This window comes from Argentina anserina, chromosome 7 (genome assembly GCF_933775445.1).
Source record: "Argentina anserina chromosome 7, drPotAnse1.1, whole genome shotgun sequence".
In the NCBI taxonomy this organism is placed as follows: domain Eukaryota; kingdom Viridiplantae; phylum Streptophyta; class Magnoliopsida; order Rosales; family Rosaceae; genus Argentina; species Argentina anserina.
In genome coordinates, this window is record NC_065878.1 from 1,673,682 (window position 1) to 1,694,387 (window position 20,706).

The 20,706-nt window shown below is 40.0% G+C and overlaps 3 protein-coding genes and 1 pseudogene across 6 annotated transcripts; 2 read left to right on the forward strand and 2 right to left on the reverse strand.

The window, feature by feature from the left end:
* The first annotated feature begins 816 nt into the window (after positions 1 to 816).
* Positions 817 to 6,961, forward strand: LOC126804024 (uncharacterized). 4 transcript variants are annotated; one of them, XM_050531778.1, is made up of 15 exons: positions 817 to 977; positions 1,026 to 1,254; positions 1,342 to 2,131; positions 2,344 to 2,445; positions 2,856 to 2,924; positions 3,316 to 3,389; positions 3,479 to 3,545; positions 4,066 to 4,239; positions 4,640 to 4,708; positions 5,088 to 5,149; positions 5,246 to 5,312; positions 5,501 to 5,569; positions 5,928 to 5,989; positions 6,086 to 6,152; positions 6,550 to 6,961. In XM_050531778.1, exons 2-15 carry the CDS (start codon positions 1,081 to 1,083, stop codon positions 6,654 to 6,656), a joined length of 1,953 nt encoding a protein of 650 aa, XP_050387735.1. In that variant the 5' UTR covers positions 817 to 977; positions 1,026 to 1,080; the 3' UTR covers positions 6,657 to 6,961. The 4 variants fall into 4 exon arrangements, with proteins under 4 accessions (XP_050387735.1, XP_050387737.1, XP_050387736.1 ...); XM_050531780.1 differs by lacking the exons at positions 5,246 to 5,312; positions 5,501 to 5,569; positions 5,928 to 5,989 and having other exon boundaries at positions 1,026 to 2,131; XM_050531779.1 differs by lacking the exons at positions 4,640 to 4,708; positions 5,088 to 5,149; positions 5,246 to 5,312 and having other exon boundaries at positions 1,026 to 2,131.
* Positions 6,962 to 7,718: 757 nt separating this feature from the next.
* On the reverse strand, positions 7,719 to 9,397 carry LOC126802669 (uncharacterized). Its single transcript, XM_050530322.1, has 4 exons — positions 8,924 to 9,397; positions 8,694 to 8,759; positions 8,510 to 8,566; positions 7,719 to 8,033 (listed from the first exon to the last, which is right to left on the reverse strand). Exons 1-4 carry the CDS (start codon positions 9,395 to 9,397, stop codon positions 7,719 to 7,721), a joined length of 912 nt encoding a protein of 303 aa, XP_050386279.1.
* A 182-nt stretch (positions 9,398 to 9,579) lies between these two features.
* LOC126802674 (uncharacterized) lies at positions 9,580 to 11,023 on the reverse strand. The gene is made up of 3 exons (XM_050530329.1): positions 10,975 to 11,023; positions 10,195 to 10,589; positions 9,580 to 10,035 (listed from the first exon to the last, which is right to left on the reverse strand). Exons 1-3 carry the CDS (start codon positions 11,021 to 11,023, stop codon positions 9,580 to 9,582), a joined length of 900 nt encoding a protein of 299 aa, XP_050386286.1.
* Positions 11,024 to 15,920: 4,897 nt separating this feature from the next.
* LOC126802675 (F-box protein At5g07610-like) lies at positions 15,921 to 17,334 on the forward strand (annotated as a pseudogene).
* The last annotated feature ends 3,372 nt before the right edge of the window (positions 17,335 to 20,706 follow it).

The following is a 20,706-nucleotide window of genomic DNA, read 5'->3' on the forward strand; positions in this document are numbered from 1 at the left end:
GAAATGCAGAAATGATGTTGTTCATGGTAAACCTGAGTTGATACCGTAGTGTTAATTGATCGTTGTTTGAGTTAGCAATGTGACCTTTTTAGTTTAAATTTCCACAATGTCACTACTCTTGCGGCCCCATCTCATGCCTCTGATGGTGTCGGGCAAGTGGTGAACATCCAGGTCTGTAGAGATACTCTTACTATGTTCTTTGATGGAACTGTAGATAATAATAAAGGAGTTGTGGGGTTAGGTGCTGTTATTTTGAGACTAGATAGAAGTCTAATGGGTGCGTTATCAATCTCTTTGCTTCTCCCTCTTCCCGTGCAGCTACTGAAGCACTAGCTTTATGGCATGGGCTTAGGTACTGCAAAGAGATTGGTATTAGATGCGTGACAATCAAGGGTGATACTCTAAATGGGTTGAATGGTCCGAGAGTAACTAGTTGGGATCTCAGTGATAGTGGAGGTGTCCTTGATGTAGTGCGAATGTTGATGACTGAATTTGATCTGATCTCATGGAAGTATGTCAAAAAGCGCTTCAATCATATAGCTCACATGCTAGCCCGAAAGACGATGTACTTGTCTCAAGAGTGGTATTGAATGGATGCTGGGCCGAGTTGGCTTCAAAACATACTTGATAGAGATTAGTTTATTTTAGGAGTTCGGTTGAGTTTTTTTATTTTTGGATGTATTTTCATTTATTAATAAAGTTTGTTTTCAATAAAAAAACAAAAAATGAAAAAAAAAAAAACTCTGTCGACCATCGCACCCTTCATTAGTTCATTTCTCACTCCCTTCTGTGAATTCCGATAAAATCGAAGACCCTCTCTCTCTCTCTCTCTCTCGTCTTCTCATCGCACCTCGCTCATTTCCCTGCACCTGAAACCCGAACCCGAGTCTATCTCGTTCCTCGATCCATTTCGTGTTGAAACCCTCTCTTCGTCCTCAACCCGCTCCTTCTTCCTTTACCCAAATCCCCTTATTTCGCCGAAACCCTAATCGGAATCTCCCCCGAAACCCTGATCGGAATCTCTCCCGAAACCCTAACCGTACGCTATGTCACCGTCGTCCTCAACTAGCGGCGACGGTGATGTTATCTGATGTGTTCAATCTCGTGCGGGTGGACGGCCGCGACGTTGTTTTTCTCCTGGAGGACGACGGCAGTGCGGTATCGACCGAGCAGCGACTGTATCTTCACCGGCAGATGACGAAGCTGAACATCCCGGCGGGGGTCCTTTATCTTCCTGAGATTGTTGCCGACGGGGTAAGAGTTACGCTTAGATCCTTGATATGTATTCGAGATATTGCAAATCCATTATGTTCTGAGGGGCTGGTGTGTGTCTCGAACCAGTTCGCCCATGTTTTCTACGTTTTGGATGCCGGCAATGATAGAATCGTGAGGGAAGTGCCCGATCGGGAAGGGTTTTGGGGCCAGCCCACCTACGGCTTCGGCCATAGCTGCCGCGGCTTTAAAATCATTCGCAAGGAGGATCCACACCAGCCTGAGCCCATGCCGGATCACCACCCCACCATTCTTCATATATACCACAGATCCACTGACTCATGGACTGAGGGTATGTCCGACCTGGCTGTTTGTGATCCTTTCAGAGAGCCCGCAGTCCGATCCCCACTGTACGGACTCTCGTTCTGGAAGGTAAATGCTGCTGAGGCAGTCCAGATTCTCGCATATGACTTGGAGGACGATAGCTTGTATGATATTGCAGGTCGCTGCAGTTTTGTCGATATTCCTGATGAGGCTGATGGTGATGATCTATTAAGTAGCATTACATTTGGCCTCGGCTCTGGAGGTGAGATAATTGGCGCTCGGTTTACAAGGAGGCCAGTGGAAGGTGGTCAGGTAATCGACCTACACTTCGATTTTCAACTCACCCCGCCTCAAGATATCACTATGCCGCCGGAACCTTCATTCGGATCCGATATCACTCTCCTGACCCCTTTGATTGGCTTGGGGAGAGATGATCACCTGCAAAGCCTGTTCTTCCTTGTCCTCGAGGACAAGATCATCTGCATAGACTTCCACTACAACGGAATAAGCTGGGGGCCGCTAACAAAATTCATTTTGGATGGACCAACCCCAAAGTTCACAGCGATATGCCTAGGACCTATTACAATTTCTCCAGGTATATGTATAGATAACATATTAGAACAATATCTGTATCTGATCATGTGTGCATTCCACCCAGCAGAGTTAGTCTAATACTTGATCATGATCTTGTCATTTAGATCATTAGATGTTTTTGTAGTCTGTTTTGTTTTTTATATGGTTAAGGCAGATGGGGTAGGAGTATCTAGTTGCATCTGACTTGATGCTCTGTTTCATTGTTTGTATCAGAGTCACACAGCTCCCCAGCAAGTGGATCATTATCTCTTGAAGAGTCGAAGGAAGCAACAAAGGACCAGAGCAGTGAAAATACAGGGCCAAGCAGGTCCAGAGGTAATTCAATCTGACGTGCTGTGGTCTGTTTTGTTTTTAATTACCTCATGGTGTGGTAGTTTCTTTCTTTAGTACATTCTTTGGGGATAAATCGAGCTTTGACTTGCTTAATGGATGCTCCCTTCATATATTATTTTGGTCTTAAGAACTTTCATTAGTGTTTAGTGGGCGCGGTGGTATGTCTTGCATTTTTAGTTGTTGCTTCCATTATATCTACATGTATTCTTGGTTTAATATTTCCTCTGCAGCAAAAGTTATCATCGATCAATATACCTTGAAAATTGAAAATGACATTACTTCATCAGTGACAGATGAGGGTACTTGTTTAAATTCCTGTCTTTGATAGGGATGCCCTGGAAATTAATCAAATGTCACTAAAATCTCTTAAACGTGATCTCATTTCTTTCCAGGCTCCAAAAAACCTAGCAGATATGGAAAAGACAAAAGCAGTAAAAACATAAGGCCAAGCAGCACCATGGGTAATTGAATTTCACATCCTGTGGTCTTTCTTTCCTTGTCTCTTTTGTTTTTGATTTTTAGTCCTTAAACCATTTTGGCTTTCATCAGTCACAAGTCATATTTGATGCATTTTATTGTGGTTAACTGGATGGAATTGAAAGTGTTGTTTGTTCGTGGTATTTCTTTCTTATTCTCTTATACGAGCTGTTCTTGAGTATCTTCTTCTTTTTTCTTTCACTTTCTTAGTTTTGTATTCATCTCCATTTCTTTAGCTGGAGCAGGGCTTCTTGGATTAACTTTTTATTTGTATTCATTGTACCTCAAATAACCTGTTGTTATGAACATAGGGAGATTGATTGCAAGAGTAATCCGAACATAGAGTTAGAATACTGACTAGTGGTTGACAATCAGTGTGCTTTGCAGAATCAGGTGATTCGAACAATGCCAAGAGTGACAGTCATGATAATTTTAATGTGCCTAATCAAGTAAGCTCTATAAGTGTTGACAATCTTTATACTTCACCATTATATTTTATGGGCTTTGAATGGTGGTACATTCTCAAAACTTACTTCAGGTGTCACGACAACCCTTCAGATCAAAAGCTCAAGCAGATTATGAAGGAAATCCTCTTGAACGCAATCGTGGGTTTTAATCCTTTCATCTCATCTCCTGGTGTTACATTTTTTTTTGTCGATAGATACTTCTTGTAAATCAATACACAGAGTTGGCTAGAGTAACGTACCTGAAAGAAGCACATTAGTGTAAATCCTTTGAAACTGCTGTGGGCAGGGTACACTTTATCTGCATTTTATCTGATCTTCTATTCTAATGGGTTGGCTAGAATACTTTACCTATGTATGGTACACTGGCAAATCTTTTGAGATTGTCTTGGGCAGGGTACGCTTGTGTTTATATATACGTGGCCTTCCAAAGAGTCATGTATAGAGGCCATAAACCTCACCATTGTTTTTTAGCAAAATCAGTCTTTGATGTGCTGTAGTCTGTTCTTTTTGTATAGGGAAGGCAGATGGGGTAGGAATATTTAGTTGCATCTGAGTTGCGTTTGGATGTCCTTTGCCCCTGCTATCTGTTCTGAATTTGAACGTTTTAATACTTCTTTACCAATAACCATCTACCTTGTGCTGTTTGTTTCTCTAGCAGGCACCGAAAAACTCTGCTTGTATGGAGAAGTGGAACGTACAAAAGATTGCAGGGTTGGGAGCCCTTTGAGGCAGGGTGTTTCCCAGAAGGGACAGGTGCCTGGGGCATCTGTGCACAACTCTGATGACCTTTCTCTCAAAAAGGCATATATCGGTGTTGAAGATGTGACTGATGGTAAGTGTTCATTGGGTCTGTTACCTGAGATTCATACCCTCACGGCCTGGTAGTTTCTTTCTTTAGTACATACTTTGAGTATGAATAGAGCTTCGACTTGCATAATGGATACTCCCTTCATATATAATTAGGTCTTTAGAATTTTCATTAGTGTGTAGTGTGCGTAATGGTATGTCATGCATTTAATTGTTGCTTCCATTATATGTACATGTATTATCGGTTGAATATTTGCTCTGCAGCAAAAGTTTTCACGGGTAGGTGTACCTTCAAATTTGAAAATGACATTACTTCAACAGTTACAGATGAGGGTACTTGTTTGAATTCCTGTTTTGATAGGGATATGAAGGAAATTAATTAAATGTTACTAAAATCTCTTCAACTTGATCAAATTTCCTGCCAGGTGCCAAAAAACTGAGCAGATATGGAAAAGACAAAAGCAGTAAAAACATAAGGCCAAGCAGCACGATGGGTAATTGAATTTCACGTCCTGTGGCCTTTCTTTCCTAGTCTCTTTTGTTTTTGATTTTTAGTCCGTAAACCATTTTGGCTTTCATCGGTGACAAGTTAACTGGATGGAATTGAAAGTGTTGTTTGTTTGTGGTATTTCTTTCTTATTCTCTTATACAAGCTGTTTGTGACCATCTTCTTCTTCTTTTCTTTCGCTTTCTTAGTTTTGTATTCATCTCCATTTCTTTAGCTGGGGCAGAGCTTCTTGGATTAATTTTTTATTTGTATTTATTGTACCTCATATAACCTGTTGTTATGAACATAAGGAGAGTGATTGTATGAGTAATCTGAACGTAAAGTTAGAGTACTGATTACTGGTCGACAATCTGTGCGCTTTGCAGAATCAGATGACTCAAGCAATTCCAAGAGTAACAGTCATGATAGTTTTAATGTGCCTAGTCAAGTAAGCTCTAAATGTCTTGACAATCTTTATACTTCAGCTTTAAATGATGTTATTTTATGGGCTTTGAATGGTGGTACATTCTAAAATCTTCTTCAGGTGTCGCGACTACCCTTCAGCTCAAAAGCTCAAGCAGATTATGAAGGAAATTATCTTGAACGAACTCGTGAGTTTTCATTAATGGATCTTCTATTCTTGCATTTAGTTGCTTTCGTTATATGTACATGTATTCTTGGTTGAGTGTTTTCTCTGCAGCAAAAGTTATAATATGTACATGTGTTTTTGATAGGGATACCGAGGAAATTAATTAAAATGTTACTAAAATCACTTAAACTTGATCACATTTCTTGCCAGGCGCCAAAAAACTCAGCAGATATGGAAAAGACAAAAGCAGTAAAAACACAAGGCCAAGCAGCATGATGGGTAATTGAAATTCAATGTCCTGTGGCCTTTTTTCCCTAGTCTCTTTTGTTTTTGATTTTTAGTCTGTAAACCATTTTGGCTTTCATCTGTCACAAGTTATGTGATGGATTTTGTTGTGGTTAACTGGATGTAATTGAAATTGTGGTTTGTTTGTGTTATTTGAGCTGTTCTTTCGCTTTCTTAGTTTTGTAATCATCTCCATTTCTTTAGCTGGAGCAGGGCTTCTTGGAGTAACTTTTTATTGTATATTGTACCTCAAATAACATGTTCTTACGAACATAAGGAGAGTGATTGCAAGAGTATTCTGAACATAAAGTTAGAATACTGATTAGTGGTCGACAATCTGTGTGCTTTGCAGAATCAGATGACTCGAGCAATTCCAAGAGTGACAGTCATGATAGTTTTAATGTGCCTAGTCAAGTAAGCTCTAAATGTCTTGACAATCTTTGTACTTCAGCTTTAAATTATGTTATTTTGTGGGCTTTGAATGGTGGTACATTCTAAAATCTTCTTCAGGTGTCACGACTACCCTTCAGCTTAAAAGCTCAAGCAGATTATGAAGGAAATCATCTCGAACGTACTTGTGAGTTTTAATCCTTTCATGTCTTGGTGTTACATTTTTTGTCGATAGATACTTCTTGGAAATCAGATACCCAGAGTTGGCTAGAGTGACGTACCTGAACGAGACACTAGTGTAAATCCTTTGAAACTGCTGTGGGCAGGGTACACTTTATCTGCATTATACCCGATCTTCTATTCTAATGGGTTGGCTAGAATACTTTACCTATATATGGCACGCTAGCGAATTCTTTGAGATTGTCTTGGGCAGGGTATACTTCCAACGAGATATGTTTGGATTGTCCTCTTGCTCTTATTGCTGTTAAGGATCTCGTTTGAACGTGGCATTGCTTCAGCCTCTGAAATTTGAACTAGGTAAATATGTTAGTGAATCTCTTAACCCTGATATTTTTTCCTGCCAGGTGCCAAAAAGCTCACTAAAGGTGGAAAGGAGAATCGCACAATAGAGCGCGACAAACCATGGGGTTTAGAGGCCATGGTTGAATTTCACAAACCATCTGGTGTTTAGAAGGCTAGGGTTGGATTTTCACCACTCTGTTTCCTCTTCTATCGTTTGATTGAGACTGAGTATGTGTATACCTGTTTTGATTACTTAGTTTGATGAATCTCTTGAGCAATAAACTCCTCACATGGGAAATGATTGTGACCTTCATTTGATCTATATAAGCGAAGCTACTTTGATTCTTTTGCTCCCCGGTTGAGCTGCAATTCCTCCCAAAAATTGTTTTTGCTGTTTTGAAGGGGTCTATTACTGATATTCAAGTTTAGCTGAAGGGGTCTATTCCTGGTTCTATTCCCACTTCGTTTCCTGAATTTTGATGAGTTTTATTATATTTGGGTATGTTTTGTAGGACCTTTCTCCATAGTATTGACAAACTTCTTACAGTATAGCAAACAAACAGAAATAATCCTCTTCATTCAGGATTTGGTCTTTGTAAACCAATATGGTCACATTTATGTTTTCCACTCCTGCAATGGCCTCTTTTGTCACCGCTTTGCTGCAAGTCCAGTATGTCACCCTATTTTGTTCTCAATCCCACAACTAACCAGTTCTTGCACTCGCAATTCCCCATGCCCGGCTGCTCCTATTGGTTATGATCACAATGTAGAAACCCGTATCATTGCCTTCTCTTTGGCTTGGGATGAACCCAGTCCTTGACTCCGTGTTGATGGTGTTGGATTAATTCAAATCCTTCTTTCATGCACCTTTAAAGTATAATCCATGTCATATGCCTCTTGCCAACAATTGCTGAAATCTGGATTGTTAGAGAGCTCGAGTCAAAAACAACAACACATACGCGTTATGGGTTCGCTAAACAAGACCGGTGAACAAAAACAAGGGAAAGGAATAGAAAAAAGTATTAAAAGGTTTAGGTAACTATGTCTTTTGCCATTACTTACTAAATAGTTAGTTTTCAACTATTTTATGAAGTTGGTTATAAATTTATAGGTCAATTCAAAGTCATAAAAGAGGCTAATTTTCTACTCTCTCTCTTCTTCTTTTTTGGTTACAAAGGGGACCTAACAAGCCCAGAAAAAAAAAACACAGAGACTAAATATTAAAACAGGTTCATGTGCACCTACATCTAGCAACACTGGCCAGATCGTCCAAGAAAGCCTGCGCAGGATATGCAGGGGGATCAACAAACTCAATCAGCCCCAACTCATGAGAAATATTTTTTTTGGCCAATGTATCAGCAACTATATTACATTTTCTAAAAATATGAGAGAGTTTCACACTCTGTAGTTTAGAAATCATAAAAGCACAACTAGCAAGCAGGGACCCAAGAAGATGCATAGAAGTGTTATCCATTTGCATAAGTTGGATAAGAATGGCAGAGTCAGACCCAATTTCAACATTTCCAATGTAATGTTTGGCAATGAGCTTCAGGCAAAAAAATAAGCCCCAAGCCTCAACATCTAAAATCTCCCAAATCCCCAAGTTCATTTGAAAACCATGAATCTAATGGCTATGCTGATCTCTAATCACCCCTCCAACACCAATTATCCCAGAGTTAGAAGTTTTGATGCCATCAATATTCAACTTATACCAACCAGAAGGAGGCCTAGACCAGGAAAACATAGTATAACTATAAAAAGTACTCACTTTAGCCTTGCTTAGAGAGCAGCTCCACTCTTCGGCATAATTCCAGATGATTTTAGCATAGTGGACATGCATGATAAAGAAGGTATCAAAAACACACTTGTTTCTCCACTTCCATATAAACAAGCAAACAAAGATAAAAATATTACACCACCAAATGTTATTCTTGACTTTAAAATGGCAGTGAAGCTGAGCCGCAAACCAACCATTCCAATCAAGAGAAAAAGAATTAGCGATTGGAACATGAGGACTCATACCATTCCAAATAGCCTTAGATCTGCAACAGTCTCTAAAAATGTGAAGATGACTTTCATCTGCATAGTTACAAATAGGACATGTAGCACTTGTAGTAAACCTTCTTCTAGCTCCTTGGACATTAGTTAGAATTTTCTTGTGAATCACAGATCAAAGAAAAGTTTTCAGCTTGGGAGGACAACTCACCTTCCAAACAAATCTCCAAAAAGGGGTTTTAGCGTCATTTATCTCAAAAAGAGAGTTGTAAGCAAACTTGACAGAGAAACAACCATTAGAAGTAGTCCCCCAAATAAGTTGGTCAGCAGCATCATCACAAAAACCAGTTGGAACATTAACAATTTGTTAACAACATAAGAAGGCATCACAGAGTTTAAAAGCTGAATATTCCACCCATAATCACACCAGAAGTCACACACCAGAGCATTATGATCAATAGAAGCATAAGAAAGAGCACAATCAATAAGAGATAGAGAACTAACCCACACATCATGCCAGAAATTAATCTTTTTACCATTCCCCACTCTCCACTTCAGATTTTTCCTAAATAAATGAGCACTATGAAAAATACTTCTCCAAACTGAAGAGCAATCAGAATGAGCACAAAAATCATGATCAGTGATGTCCATATCCTTTAAATATTTCTCCTGAAACATATTAGCCCACAAAACAGCATCCTTTTGCATAAATCTCCAACTGAGCTTAGCCAACATAGCTTGATTCATCTCAGAAGTTTTCTTAATACCAAGGCCTGTAATGGACTTAGGCTGACAAACAGTATCCCAATTGACTAAGTGAACATTCTTCTTAGCCTCAGTGTCTCCCCATAGGAAATCTCGATTCAACTTATCCATCTTCTCATAAAAACGGATGGGAAATTTAGTTGTCTCCATGGCATAAATTGAGATGACAGAAGTAACATATTGGATCAAAGTAAGTTTACCAGCAAAGCTAAGAGTCTTACTTTTCCAACTAGCTAATCTACCTTGAGCGTCATCAAACAAACCATCATAAGTATGTTTGTTGATTCGAGAATGAACTAAAGGCAAACCAAGATACTTTCCCAAATCAGCAGTCAAGGGGGAGCCACAAGTCCTACTAATATATTAGCAAGCCTTCTATCAATGTTGGGAGAGCAAAATATAAGAGATTTCTCATAACTAACAGCCTGGCCAGACAAAGAACATAAGGTATCAAGAATGCCCTTTAAACCAGAAGCTTGTCTAGAGGAAGCCTCAGCAAACAACATCAAATCATCTGCAAAAAAGAGGTGAGAAATTCTCGGCCCAGATTGAGAAGCTTTAACAGCTTTCCAACTCCCATAATCAACAGCAGACTTAATTAGGTGAGATAACTTCTCTATGCACAACACAAAAAGGTAAGGAGAGAGAGGATCCCCCTGCCTAATTCTTCTTTGAGCCTTATAACCGTCAATGAGGTCATCATTAAAGCATATTTGAAAACTAGTAGAGAAAACACATCTCATGATCAATTTGATTAGCATATAGGGAAGCTTAATTTCACAAAGCACCTGCTCAATAAAACTTCAACTAAGTCTATCATAAGCTTTAGATAAGTCCACCTTCCAAGCTAAGAAACCTATAATTCCCTTAGACTTCTTAAACTTGAACAACATCTCATGAGCTATCATGACATTATCTAAAATGTGTCTTCCAGGGACATAACTAACCTGGTTAGAACTTATAAGCTTCATCATAAGAGGTCTCAACTTTGCCACAATGTGTTTAGAGATGACCTTATAGATGGTGGAACAAAGACTAATTGGCTTGAAATTAACCATGTGTTGGGGACCATCAACTTTGGGAATTAGAGAGATAATGGTATGATTAAGACCAGAAGGGATGCAACCAGAAGTGAAAGCATTGCAAGCAATGGAGTAAATATCACGAGAATACAACTGCCAATGATGCTGATAAAAGCTTGTAGGAAACCCATCATAGCCAGAGGCCTTAAGAGGACCAATAGAGAAGAGAGCGTCCTTCACATCCAATAGAGAAAATAGTATTAGAAAGTTTATTCTTATCCTCATGCTCAAGATCAGAAAAAAGGTTCCAAATACTGAACCTGTTATCATCAAGAGAATTCATAGAGAAAAGATCAGTGAAAAAATCAACAGCAATAATTTTCATGGAAGAAGCCAGTGGTCCAGATTCCATTGTATCAAATAAACCCTCAATTTTGTTCCTTCTTCGTCTGACGAGAGTAGTAATATGAAAAAATGTTGTGTTTCTGTCCCCACCCTACAACCAGCAGTCCCTGGACTTCTGCCTCCAGAACAGATTCTCCTGATCCAAAATTTGACGGTAGACTTAGTAAAAGGGCCCCAACTCATACTCACGGATAAGCTCAGCTTCAAGATTAACAAAAAAATGGTTAATGAATCTATCACAAGCCTTTTGGATTCTACCAATTCTAGCAAGCAATTTCTTTTTTCTTTGAAATAAATTACCAGAGACATCTCTATTCCATTTCCTCAGGGCAGCTGAAAGAGAACACATCTTGAAATGGAAATCACCAGACAAGCTATTCCAAGTTGAAAAAATAAACTCAGCATATTTTCCATGTGAAAACCACATAGCAACACGGTTGACAAAATTATTAGATCTCAACTGCAACTAAATGGGACAGTGATCAGATCTAGTTTTAGGAAGATGTTGAACAAAGGCTTCACTAAAAACAGCTCTCCAAGACACATTACAAAAAGCTCTGTCAAGTTTTTCTTTAATTCTATTGTTAATCCAAGTGAAACGAGAACCAATAAACTCCATATTCACCATAGCATTTCTATTGATCCAATCTCTCAAGCCACCAAACCTACTAATTAGAGAGCCACTACTTTTATCAGCATAGGAAATAAGCTCATTGAAATCCCCTTTCAGAATCCAAGGAACATCATGAGTGGCAATAAGTTTATCCAAATAAATCCAAAGAGAAGCTCGAGAGGTATGATTAGGACTAGCATAAATCACTGTAAGCATCCATTTAGGTTTACCAGAGAGTTGAACAAACACTGTAATAGACTGAAAATTATCGTCAACAAAATCAATATGCACCTTGTTTTTATTCCACACTATCCAAAGCCCACAAGAAAATCCTCTAGCTTCAACAACTCTATAATCAGTGAAACCAGTTTTTCTAAAACAAACCAAGCTTTACTAAAAGGAACTCTAGGCTCACAAATAGCCAAAATATCAATAAAATGAATTTTCACAAGATCAGCAATAGCTAATCTAAAATTCTCACTTCATGCACCTCTTGCATTCCAAAATAAAGACTTAATCATTGGAAAAACAACAAGAAGGAGGGAGAAAACCCAATTAAGTATCAATCATATCTTCCCCAGAAGAAGAAGACATATTATCATCACAATTGAGTTTGCCATTTTCAGCAAAAACATCTTCGATTAAGGAGTCAGAGTCTCCAACAAGAGAAGAATCCTTACCAGTTTCAACAAGATACTCCTCAGGAGGTGAGTGCCCAAAATTAGCATCATATCCACTACCCAAACCACCAAGACTCACACCCTGAAAGGGAAGTTCCTTAAGGATATGAGTTTGTTTTTTTATGATGAACCTTTCTTCACTTTTTGGAGCAATTTTCCAGATTTTGTGCCACTAGGTTCACCCACATGTGAACCATCTTGTATAGGAACTTTAGGCTGCAACTTGACTTTTGATGGAGAAGACTTGGAAGCAAGGCGATTAGCCAAATGGGTGGGCTTCAAACTCTTAGAAGGTTGATTATTCTTAGTAAGACTTGATAGTAATGTATTTTTCTTCTCTTGGAAATTATTCCATAATTTCACAATAGTTGGTGCTACAGCAGGAACATAATCAAAATCAGACATTTTGGAGTCATTAGCATTAGCATCAGCATCATTATCATTGTCCTTCTGCAACACAACAAATCGAGAACCACCATATCCAATCTTCTTACTACTGGAGTTCACATTAGACTTCTTGTTCTTATAAGACATAAGCATCCAAGGCCCCATATCATCTTTTAGAACACTCCCAGATATTGGAGTAATAACCTCATGCTTAAAGCTCAAATTAGGCTCAGAATGATCCATACTATTCATCACAGAACCAACATTAGGAGAAGTTGTCAAAGCATTAGGAACAAAATCCTTTTTCAGAGTGGGGCATTTTTCTTTAGCATGGCCAAAGCAACCACACTCAAAACAAAGAAGAGATATACCCTCATATACCACATTATAAGCAATGGATTCAACCTCAACAAAAGGTCTTAATGGTTTACTTAAATCAACCTCAATACAAACTCTTGCAAATTTATCCACCTTAACAACATCACCCAGTAGGGGTGGACAACTGACCCGAAAACCGAAAAAAACCGGACCTGAACCCAAACCGAATATGAAAAAACCGAAACTCGAATAAAACCAAACCGAAAATAAAAAAAATGAACCGAACCGATTCTGTTTGGGTTGGGTTTTGGGTTCAGTCCCTTAGAAATCGAACCGACCCGAAAAACCCGAAGTCAATGGTCAGCGTTACAAAACGACATCATTTTGTCATATTTATAATTTTACATTATTATTATTTTTTAAATAAAAAAATAGTGTAGTCGGCCTCACAGCCGCATCTAATTTCTAACCTAATTGACCTAATGTATAAGAGACGCATTATTTAGCCGTCTAACTTTCTTCATATAGTCGCTTCATAATGCGATAGTTTTATTTTAAACCTAATATAAAGGTTATGATACATTAGTTGACACTTAGGCAATCGCCAACTCTAATTCGAAATATGGTCGATCGACACCAGCAGATGTGATCAGTATATATATTTAGGGACCACATAAAAATTTCATCCGTTTTGGACATGGTTTGACCGTTCGTACCTATGGTTAACTAAAAAAGAGGCGTTTTGACATATTGAAACCCCATTGACCGGGGCTTTGTCAAATAGATTTCTTCAGTACAACCGCGCACGATAGGTAACAAAAATTAGGTGATTTGAAGTATGCAAACGGCTTTCGGCGTCGCATATTTGTAATAGGTCCTCCCTTAGGGCATTATAGTGGTGTTTTCGATTTACCGAAAATTTCGACGGTCAAATGAGGTCTGAATTGGATGAAATTTTTATAGGGTCACTAAATATATATACCGATCACATCGGCTGGTGTCGATCGATCCCTAGAAGTTTTCTTCATATAGTCGCTTCATAATATGATAGTTTTATTTTAAACCTAATATAAAGGTTATGATACATTAGTTGACACTTACGTGATCGTCAACTCTAATTCGAAATATGGTTGATTGACACCAGCATATGTGATCGGTATATATATTTAGGGATCCCGTAAAAATTTCGTCCGTTTTGGACATGGTTTGACCGTTCGTACCTACGGTCAACCAAAAAAGAGACGTTTTCACATAATAAAACCTCATTGACCGGGGTTTTTCCAAATAGATTTCTTCAGTGCGACCGCGCACGATAGGTAACAAAAATTAGGTGACTTCAGATATGCAAACGGCTTTCGGCGTTCGCATCTTTGTAATGGATCCTCCCTTAGGACAAATTAGTGGTGTTTTCAGTTTACCGAAAATTCCGACGGTCAAACAAGGTCCGAATTGGATGAATTTTTTACATAGTCACTAAATATATATACCGATGATATCGGATGGTATCGATTGATCCCGAGAAGTTTCCATCATATAGTTGCTTCATAATGCGATAGTTTTATTATAAATCTAATATAAAGGTATGATACATTAGTGGACACTTCGGCGATCGATAACTCCAGTTCGAAATATGGTCGATCAACACCAGCAGATGTGATCAGTATATATATTTAGGGAACCCGTAAAAATTTCGTCCGTTTTGGATATTTATTGACCGTCTGTACCTATGGTAAAAAAAAAGTGTTTTGACATATTAACATCCTCATTGACCGGGGCTTTGTTAAACCAGTTTTTTTTGTGCGACCGCACACAATCGGTGATAAAAATTAGGTGATTTCATATATGAAAACGGCTTTTAGTGTTCGCATTTTGGTAACGGGTCTTCCCTTATGACATATTAGTGTTGTTTTCGGGTAAAAGCGCAACGGGCTTGCAGGCCTCAGCGAGCTTTTCGAATCCACATGCTAAATGATGAGGCATAAGTCAATTAGGTATGGAATAATCATTAGACTATTAGTTTTTCATCTTTATGTTAAATTTTGTACTTTTAAAACTAATATATAATATTACGTATTTTACATATGGGTAAAACTGAAAAAAAAAAAACCGAACCGAACCAAACCGTACGGGTTGGGTTGGGTTGTGGGTCACAGTCTCTAAAATAGAAAAATCGAACCGAACCGAACTGAATTTAAAATTTGGGTTGGGTTATGGGTTTTGTCCAAAACCGAACCGGATGGACCCGTGTCCACTCCTATCACCCAGTGTTTTACCAATTTTCTCAAGAGTAAAGTCCTTAAAAAACAGAACAGGCAAACCAAAAAAGTGAACCCACAACGCCATTTACCAATAGAATCACATAGAGGACTGAAATCAGGCTTCCATTACGCACAACAAGAGTTTGACCAGCTAAGATCCAAGGACCCTCACACAAAGCATAATTCATATCATCTTCTAAATTGAACTTAACAATATAGAAGTCATTAGGGAGATCAATAAGTTGCCAACCTCCTTTTACCTGCCATTTCCTGCGAAGCCCACGAAGTATGAAGTCATATGAGTTGGTGGAATTTGGTTTTCCTATGAGCTTGACAATCACAGCACAACGCCACTCATAATCAATCTTGTTATGAACTTTCTCAGATAATGAGACATTTTGCCCATGTTTTCCGACATAGTAGCTACAATCAGCATAAAAAAAAATCAAATTCCTCAGTCATGGTTTGGTGGAAACGATCGATAGGATTTTTGAGAGTGCTCGCATAAGAAGAGCGGTGGGGGAGGGATGGGATTTGGAAGGGCTGAGTCCAGCTCCTTCATTCTGAGATCATCATAGTCAGACTTGCAGTCACCACCATGCTTAGAGCATTTTCGTTGAGAAAACATAACATCTGGAGCTCCGCCACCTCCCGAAGGAAGGGCGGAGAAAGTAAAGATCGAGGACGCCACCAGACCAGGGCAACAACACAGAGAAGAACAGAAAACCTTCCAAGTTTCAGCTCAACTCAGATCACCGAAGCTGCTGCTCCACTTCCGAAAAATTTGGAGTACTTGTGCAGATCAAGAGTATCAGTGGCAAGTTTTGAAGCAGCTTCTTTTGGCTCGGTCCCGAAAAATCTAGAGTACCGGTGGAGATCTAGAGCAGAGAAGCGTCTTCTTGTCCCTAAGACTCAACTGGGAAAGCGAAGCTTTCAACTTGTGTCACTGACTGGTGTGTCTTGGTCCGACGGAAGAGAGCTCTGTCTAAGATGAAGGAGAAGGAGAGCGTGAGCGGCGGCGGAGCCAAAGCACCTTCCTGACCTCTTGATCTGCTTCTACTTTCTCTTTGATGAGTGGGAATGTAGGATTATTTATGATTTCCTTCTTCATTCCGGATTGAGATTGTTATTATTTCCTTATTTTACTAGGAGATTCAGGTTCTATATATAGCTCAAACCTGCTGGCTACTTGGCTACGGTTTCTGAGTTTAGAGAGATTGAAGATGGTGCACAGACTCTACTCCAAACGCTGCTGCAGTAGCTTAGCAGAAACCGTAGCCAGCATAGAAGGGCTCCTTACCGAAATCCTCTTGCGCGTGCCAGCTACATCAGTGCTCCGCTTCAAATGTGTCTCCAAGCACTGGCACTATTATCTCCGACCCCAAATTTCATCTCCGCCACACCCAACAAAACCCAAACTCCCCCATCTCTGCTGTCTTTCCAGTAAAGTCCATCAATTTTTCTCTCATCTCTTTTCCTCATCAGTCATCATAAACACATTTCAGCCCGCTGGAATCCTCTTGAAGTCATTGCAAACCGATATGGCTGAATGCACTCCTGCAATGGCCTCTTGCTGTGTCGTCCCCTTGGGGCACCAAATACGCTGAGGTTCCCTATTTTGTTCTCAATCCCACAACTAACCAGTTCTCCACTTTGGCAATTCCTTGAATATGTCAGGAGTTTGAGACTTATATAACTGGTTGCTTTTTGGCCTTTGACCCTTCCAGATCACCTCATTACAAGGTTTTCTGCCTTGAAAACCATTGATGGAAGGGAAATTCCTTGGCATTACCGAATACAAATATATTCGTCTGAGACTCGAAGTTGGAGGCATCTCAAATCTTTAATCAATTGGAATTATAATATCAGCTACGAACGGCGGGGGGGTCTACTCCAACGGCGCAATTCACTGGATAGGCATGTATTCTGATATGTCATACTTTCACATCGATGAAGAGCGTCTTGGGTTTGTTAAGAGCACTCGTCCCTGTAACGTGACTTATCAAGGTTACCGGAAGAACTTGCATGTTAGAAAGTCCAGACATTTTAGGGAGTCCAGTAATGGTCATTTGCATCTCATTAATATTTATGGAACCTGTTTTACTAACTTTGATGTGTTGGAGATGGGGTGAGACTACTCAGGCTGGTTTGTGAGGTACAATGTTGATCTTGAACTTGTGTGTCATGCTTTGCCGTACTTACGTTGCGGAGAATTTGTTGTTCTCTTCCTTGATCGAGATAAAAAGAAGACGGCAGTCTGTCTCTGTTGCTACATACTCGTGGGAAAGTCATCTCGTGTTATCTGGAGAATAAGACCTTCAAAGCTTTTCAGTTAACTACTGACCGGCGCTTGCTTGTTGATCTTCGTAATATTAGGTTTAAGGAGACTTTGGCTTCTGTGTGATGGTTCGCTTACTTGTTATCCTATTGATGGGAGGGGTTGACCTCTTTGTTGGTATGTATATTGTTATGCTTTTATGAGTCGTAGAATAGACTTCTTTTTTATTTATTTATGTTGTAATTCAAGGATAATTCTTAAATAATAGACCTATGATATGTACTAAGTTTGAGTTTCGGCTGAAAACCTCTTGTCTGTTGCTCAACAACAACGGAGGAGTATGTAATGGTTATTCAAACATTCGTTTTAATATAAAATCCTAATGGGTTCCATAAAAATAAAAAATAAAAAAAGACATCTTTGTTCTCCATTTCACCCATTTTTCGATCACATATTTACATATCAACCATCTAGTGTAGATATATATGAGTATATCATCCTTATAGATTTTCATCCAAATTGAAAATCGTTGAGTGAAAATGCTCATCAGCTAAAAAATATGGCAAGGTATTTCGGGTGTAATTTCTCATTTTTCTCATGTTTTATTCAACTTAACATATTTAATAATCCAAATGAATTTCTCATATTATATGTAGTTAATATTTAGTTGAGATTTGAGATCTTACGAAAAAAAAAGTAGTTGAGGTCGACCAGGATACATCGTTACTAATATGTTGTAATATATTAATAGATAATCTTTGGCTTCTTGCCCTTCAAGTTCACATGTGAATCTTGTTGGTCAAGTTTTTGAGGTTTTTAGTTCAAAAGCCAGTTTTTGTGTAAATTAGTACCGTATTATAGTGGTAATGTATTATAAGTCTAGCGTTATTATTATTTGTGCCGGAAGAATATTATTGAAGATATGCAAAATAAAATGCCAATAGAGTAGTATTAGCTTAGAATTTCATCCACCATTTTCTGATGCTTTTGTTTCAGTCTTCTTTTAGTAGTTCTTACAATAGCATCTTAAGACTAAAACTTATCTAATCGCTAGCTCTTAGGCTCACTCTTGAGCATAGTGCTAAAGTGTCTTTAGATTTGGTTACATAATGTCACGAGCTTACTCTTTTGCTATGCAACTCGTGCGGCCTTAGCAGCTCCCTTATGCTAAGTCAGCCTTACTCTCGCAAATGCCCTGCTAGAACAATTGAAAGGCAAAGAAGAATATCTCGAAAGAGAACTTATATTGAACAAGAGAGAACTTACAAGTATGCTTGATAGCTTGCTTGATTACTTGATGGTGTAAATGAGAGGGGTGCCTTGCTATTTATAGGCCTCCTCATCCTACTTTACAAGTTCTAGATACTTCTAGGACTATGTATATTCTAGATAACTCTCCTTGAGTCTATCCAAATCTACAAGGCTAGAGAGTTCTAGATAACTCTCCTTAAGTCTATCCAAATCTATAAGACTTTGAGATTATCCTTGAGTGTTCTAGAGGATTCTTGAATAGTCTAGTTCCACTAGCCTCTCCAAGGTTCTAGAGATTTCCGGAAATGTCCCAAGGCTTCTTGAGACTTCTAACATCTTCTAGGTTCTTCCAAAGGGTTCCACCATATTCCGGACCCGCCTAGAATGCTCAAGGTAAAATTTTGCTTAAGTTTGGCGGGATGTGACATTCTCCCCCACCGAATCCCGCGATGCCCTCATCGCGCTTCATTGTATTGCTGGATCATGTCCTTGAACTGCCAAAGCGTATCCTCGGACTCCCAGCTTGCTTCCGTATCGGGCAGACCTCGCCACTTGATGAGGTACTCTTTGTAACTTGGTACGCCTCGACGTCGAATGACCCGATCTGCGAGCACTTCATCGACTTCCTTGTCGAAGTTGGTGATTACCGCCGTTGGTGCCCGATGCGATATACCCCTTGATGGGTCTTCCTCGTCCTCATTGTATGGCTTCAACATACTCACGTGGAAGACCGGATGTATCTTTAACTTGGGCGGGAGGTTGAGCTTGTATGAAACTTTGCCTATGCGCTTGATCACCTCAAACGGTCCTTCATACCTGCGGATCAAGCCCTTGTGCACCTTCCTAAAGGCCTTGAACTGTTGCGGCAAGAGTTTCACAAGTACAAGGTCGCCTTCCTTGAACTCGACATGCCTCCTCTTCTTGTCTGCCCACTTCTTCATCCTCTTGGCAGCCTTGTGCAACGCCGCTCGAGCTAACTCTGCTTGCTCGTGCCATGACTTGGCAAACTTAAATGCGGCTGGGCTCTTCCCTTCATAGTGAGTGGCAAGGGATAGAGGGGTAGTAGGCTGCTGTCCCAAAACGATCTCAAAAGGACTTTTGTTGGTGGCCTCACTTTGCTGCAGGTTGTAGGAAAACTGCGCCACATCTAGAAGCTTGGCCCAATCCTTTTGATTGGCACTCACATAGTGCCGTAAGTATAGCTCCAAGAGAGCATTGATGCGTTCCGTTTGACCGTCGCTTTGTGGATGGAAGCTTGTTGAAAAGTTCAAATCTGACCCCAACATTTTGAATAGCTCCGTCCAAAATCTCCCCGTGAAGCGCGGGTCTCTGTCGCTGACAATGTTCTTTGGAACTCCCCAAAGCTTGACTACATTGCGTAGGAATAGCCTTGCTGTCTCCTCCGCGGTGCAGTCGGCTGATGCGGCCATGAAGGTTGCATACTTGCTGAATCTGTCCACTACCACTATGATGCTCCCAAACTGCTCGGACTTCGGTAGGCAAGTGATGAAGTCCATAGAGACACTCTCCCATGGTCTCTCGGGAATGGGTAAAGGGTCTAGCAAGCCCCCCGGCTGCTGCTGAACTATCTTATCTTGTTGGCAAACTAGACAAGTCCGCACATACTCTTCGACCCCGTCCCGCATCCTTGGCCAATAATACATGGACTTTAGCAAGGCAAGTGTGCGTTTCATACCTGGGTGGCCGGCCCATTTGGAATCATGACACTCCTTGATTAGCTCCCTTCGCAAGCTTCCCCACTTTGGTACGTAGATGCGGCGGCCTGTTGTATAGAGAAGGTCGTCGTCTAGCCAAAACCTCCGAGTTTTGCCTTCTTTTACTAAGGTGATGAGGCTTTGTGCTTGAGGGTCTACCCTTAGTCCCTCCTTGATCTTGCTTAGCAATGGGCTAGTGACTTGCGAGATGCTTGCAAACTCCGTCTTGCGGCTTAGTGCATCCGCTACCACGTTCGCCTTCCCGGGTTTGTACTCCATGGTGTAGTCAAATTCCGCCAAGAAGTCTTGCCACCTTGCTTGCTTTGGACTTAGCTTCTTTTGAGTTTGGAAGAAGCTTGTTGCTACATTGTCGGTCATGATCACAAACTTGGTCCCAAGCAAGTAATGTCGCCACACTCGAAGGCAATGGATGATGGCAGTCATCTCTTTCTCTTGCACGGTGTAGCGCCGCTCCGTGTCATTGAGCTTCCGACTCTCATAAGCAATTGGATGTCCTTCTTGCATGAGGACT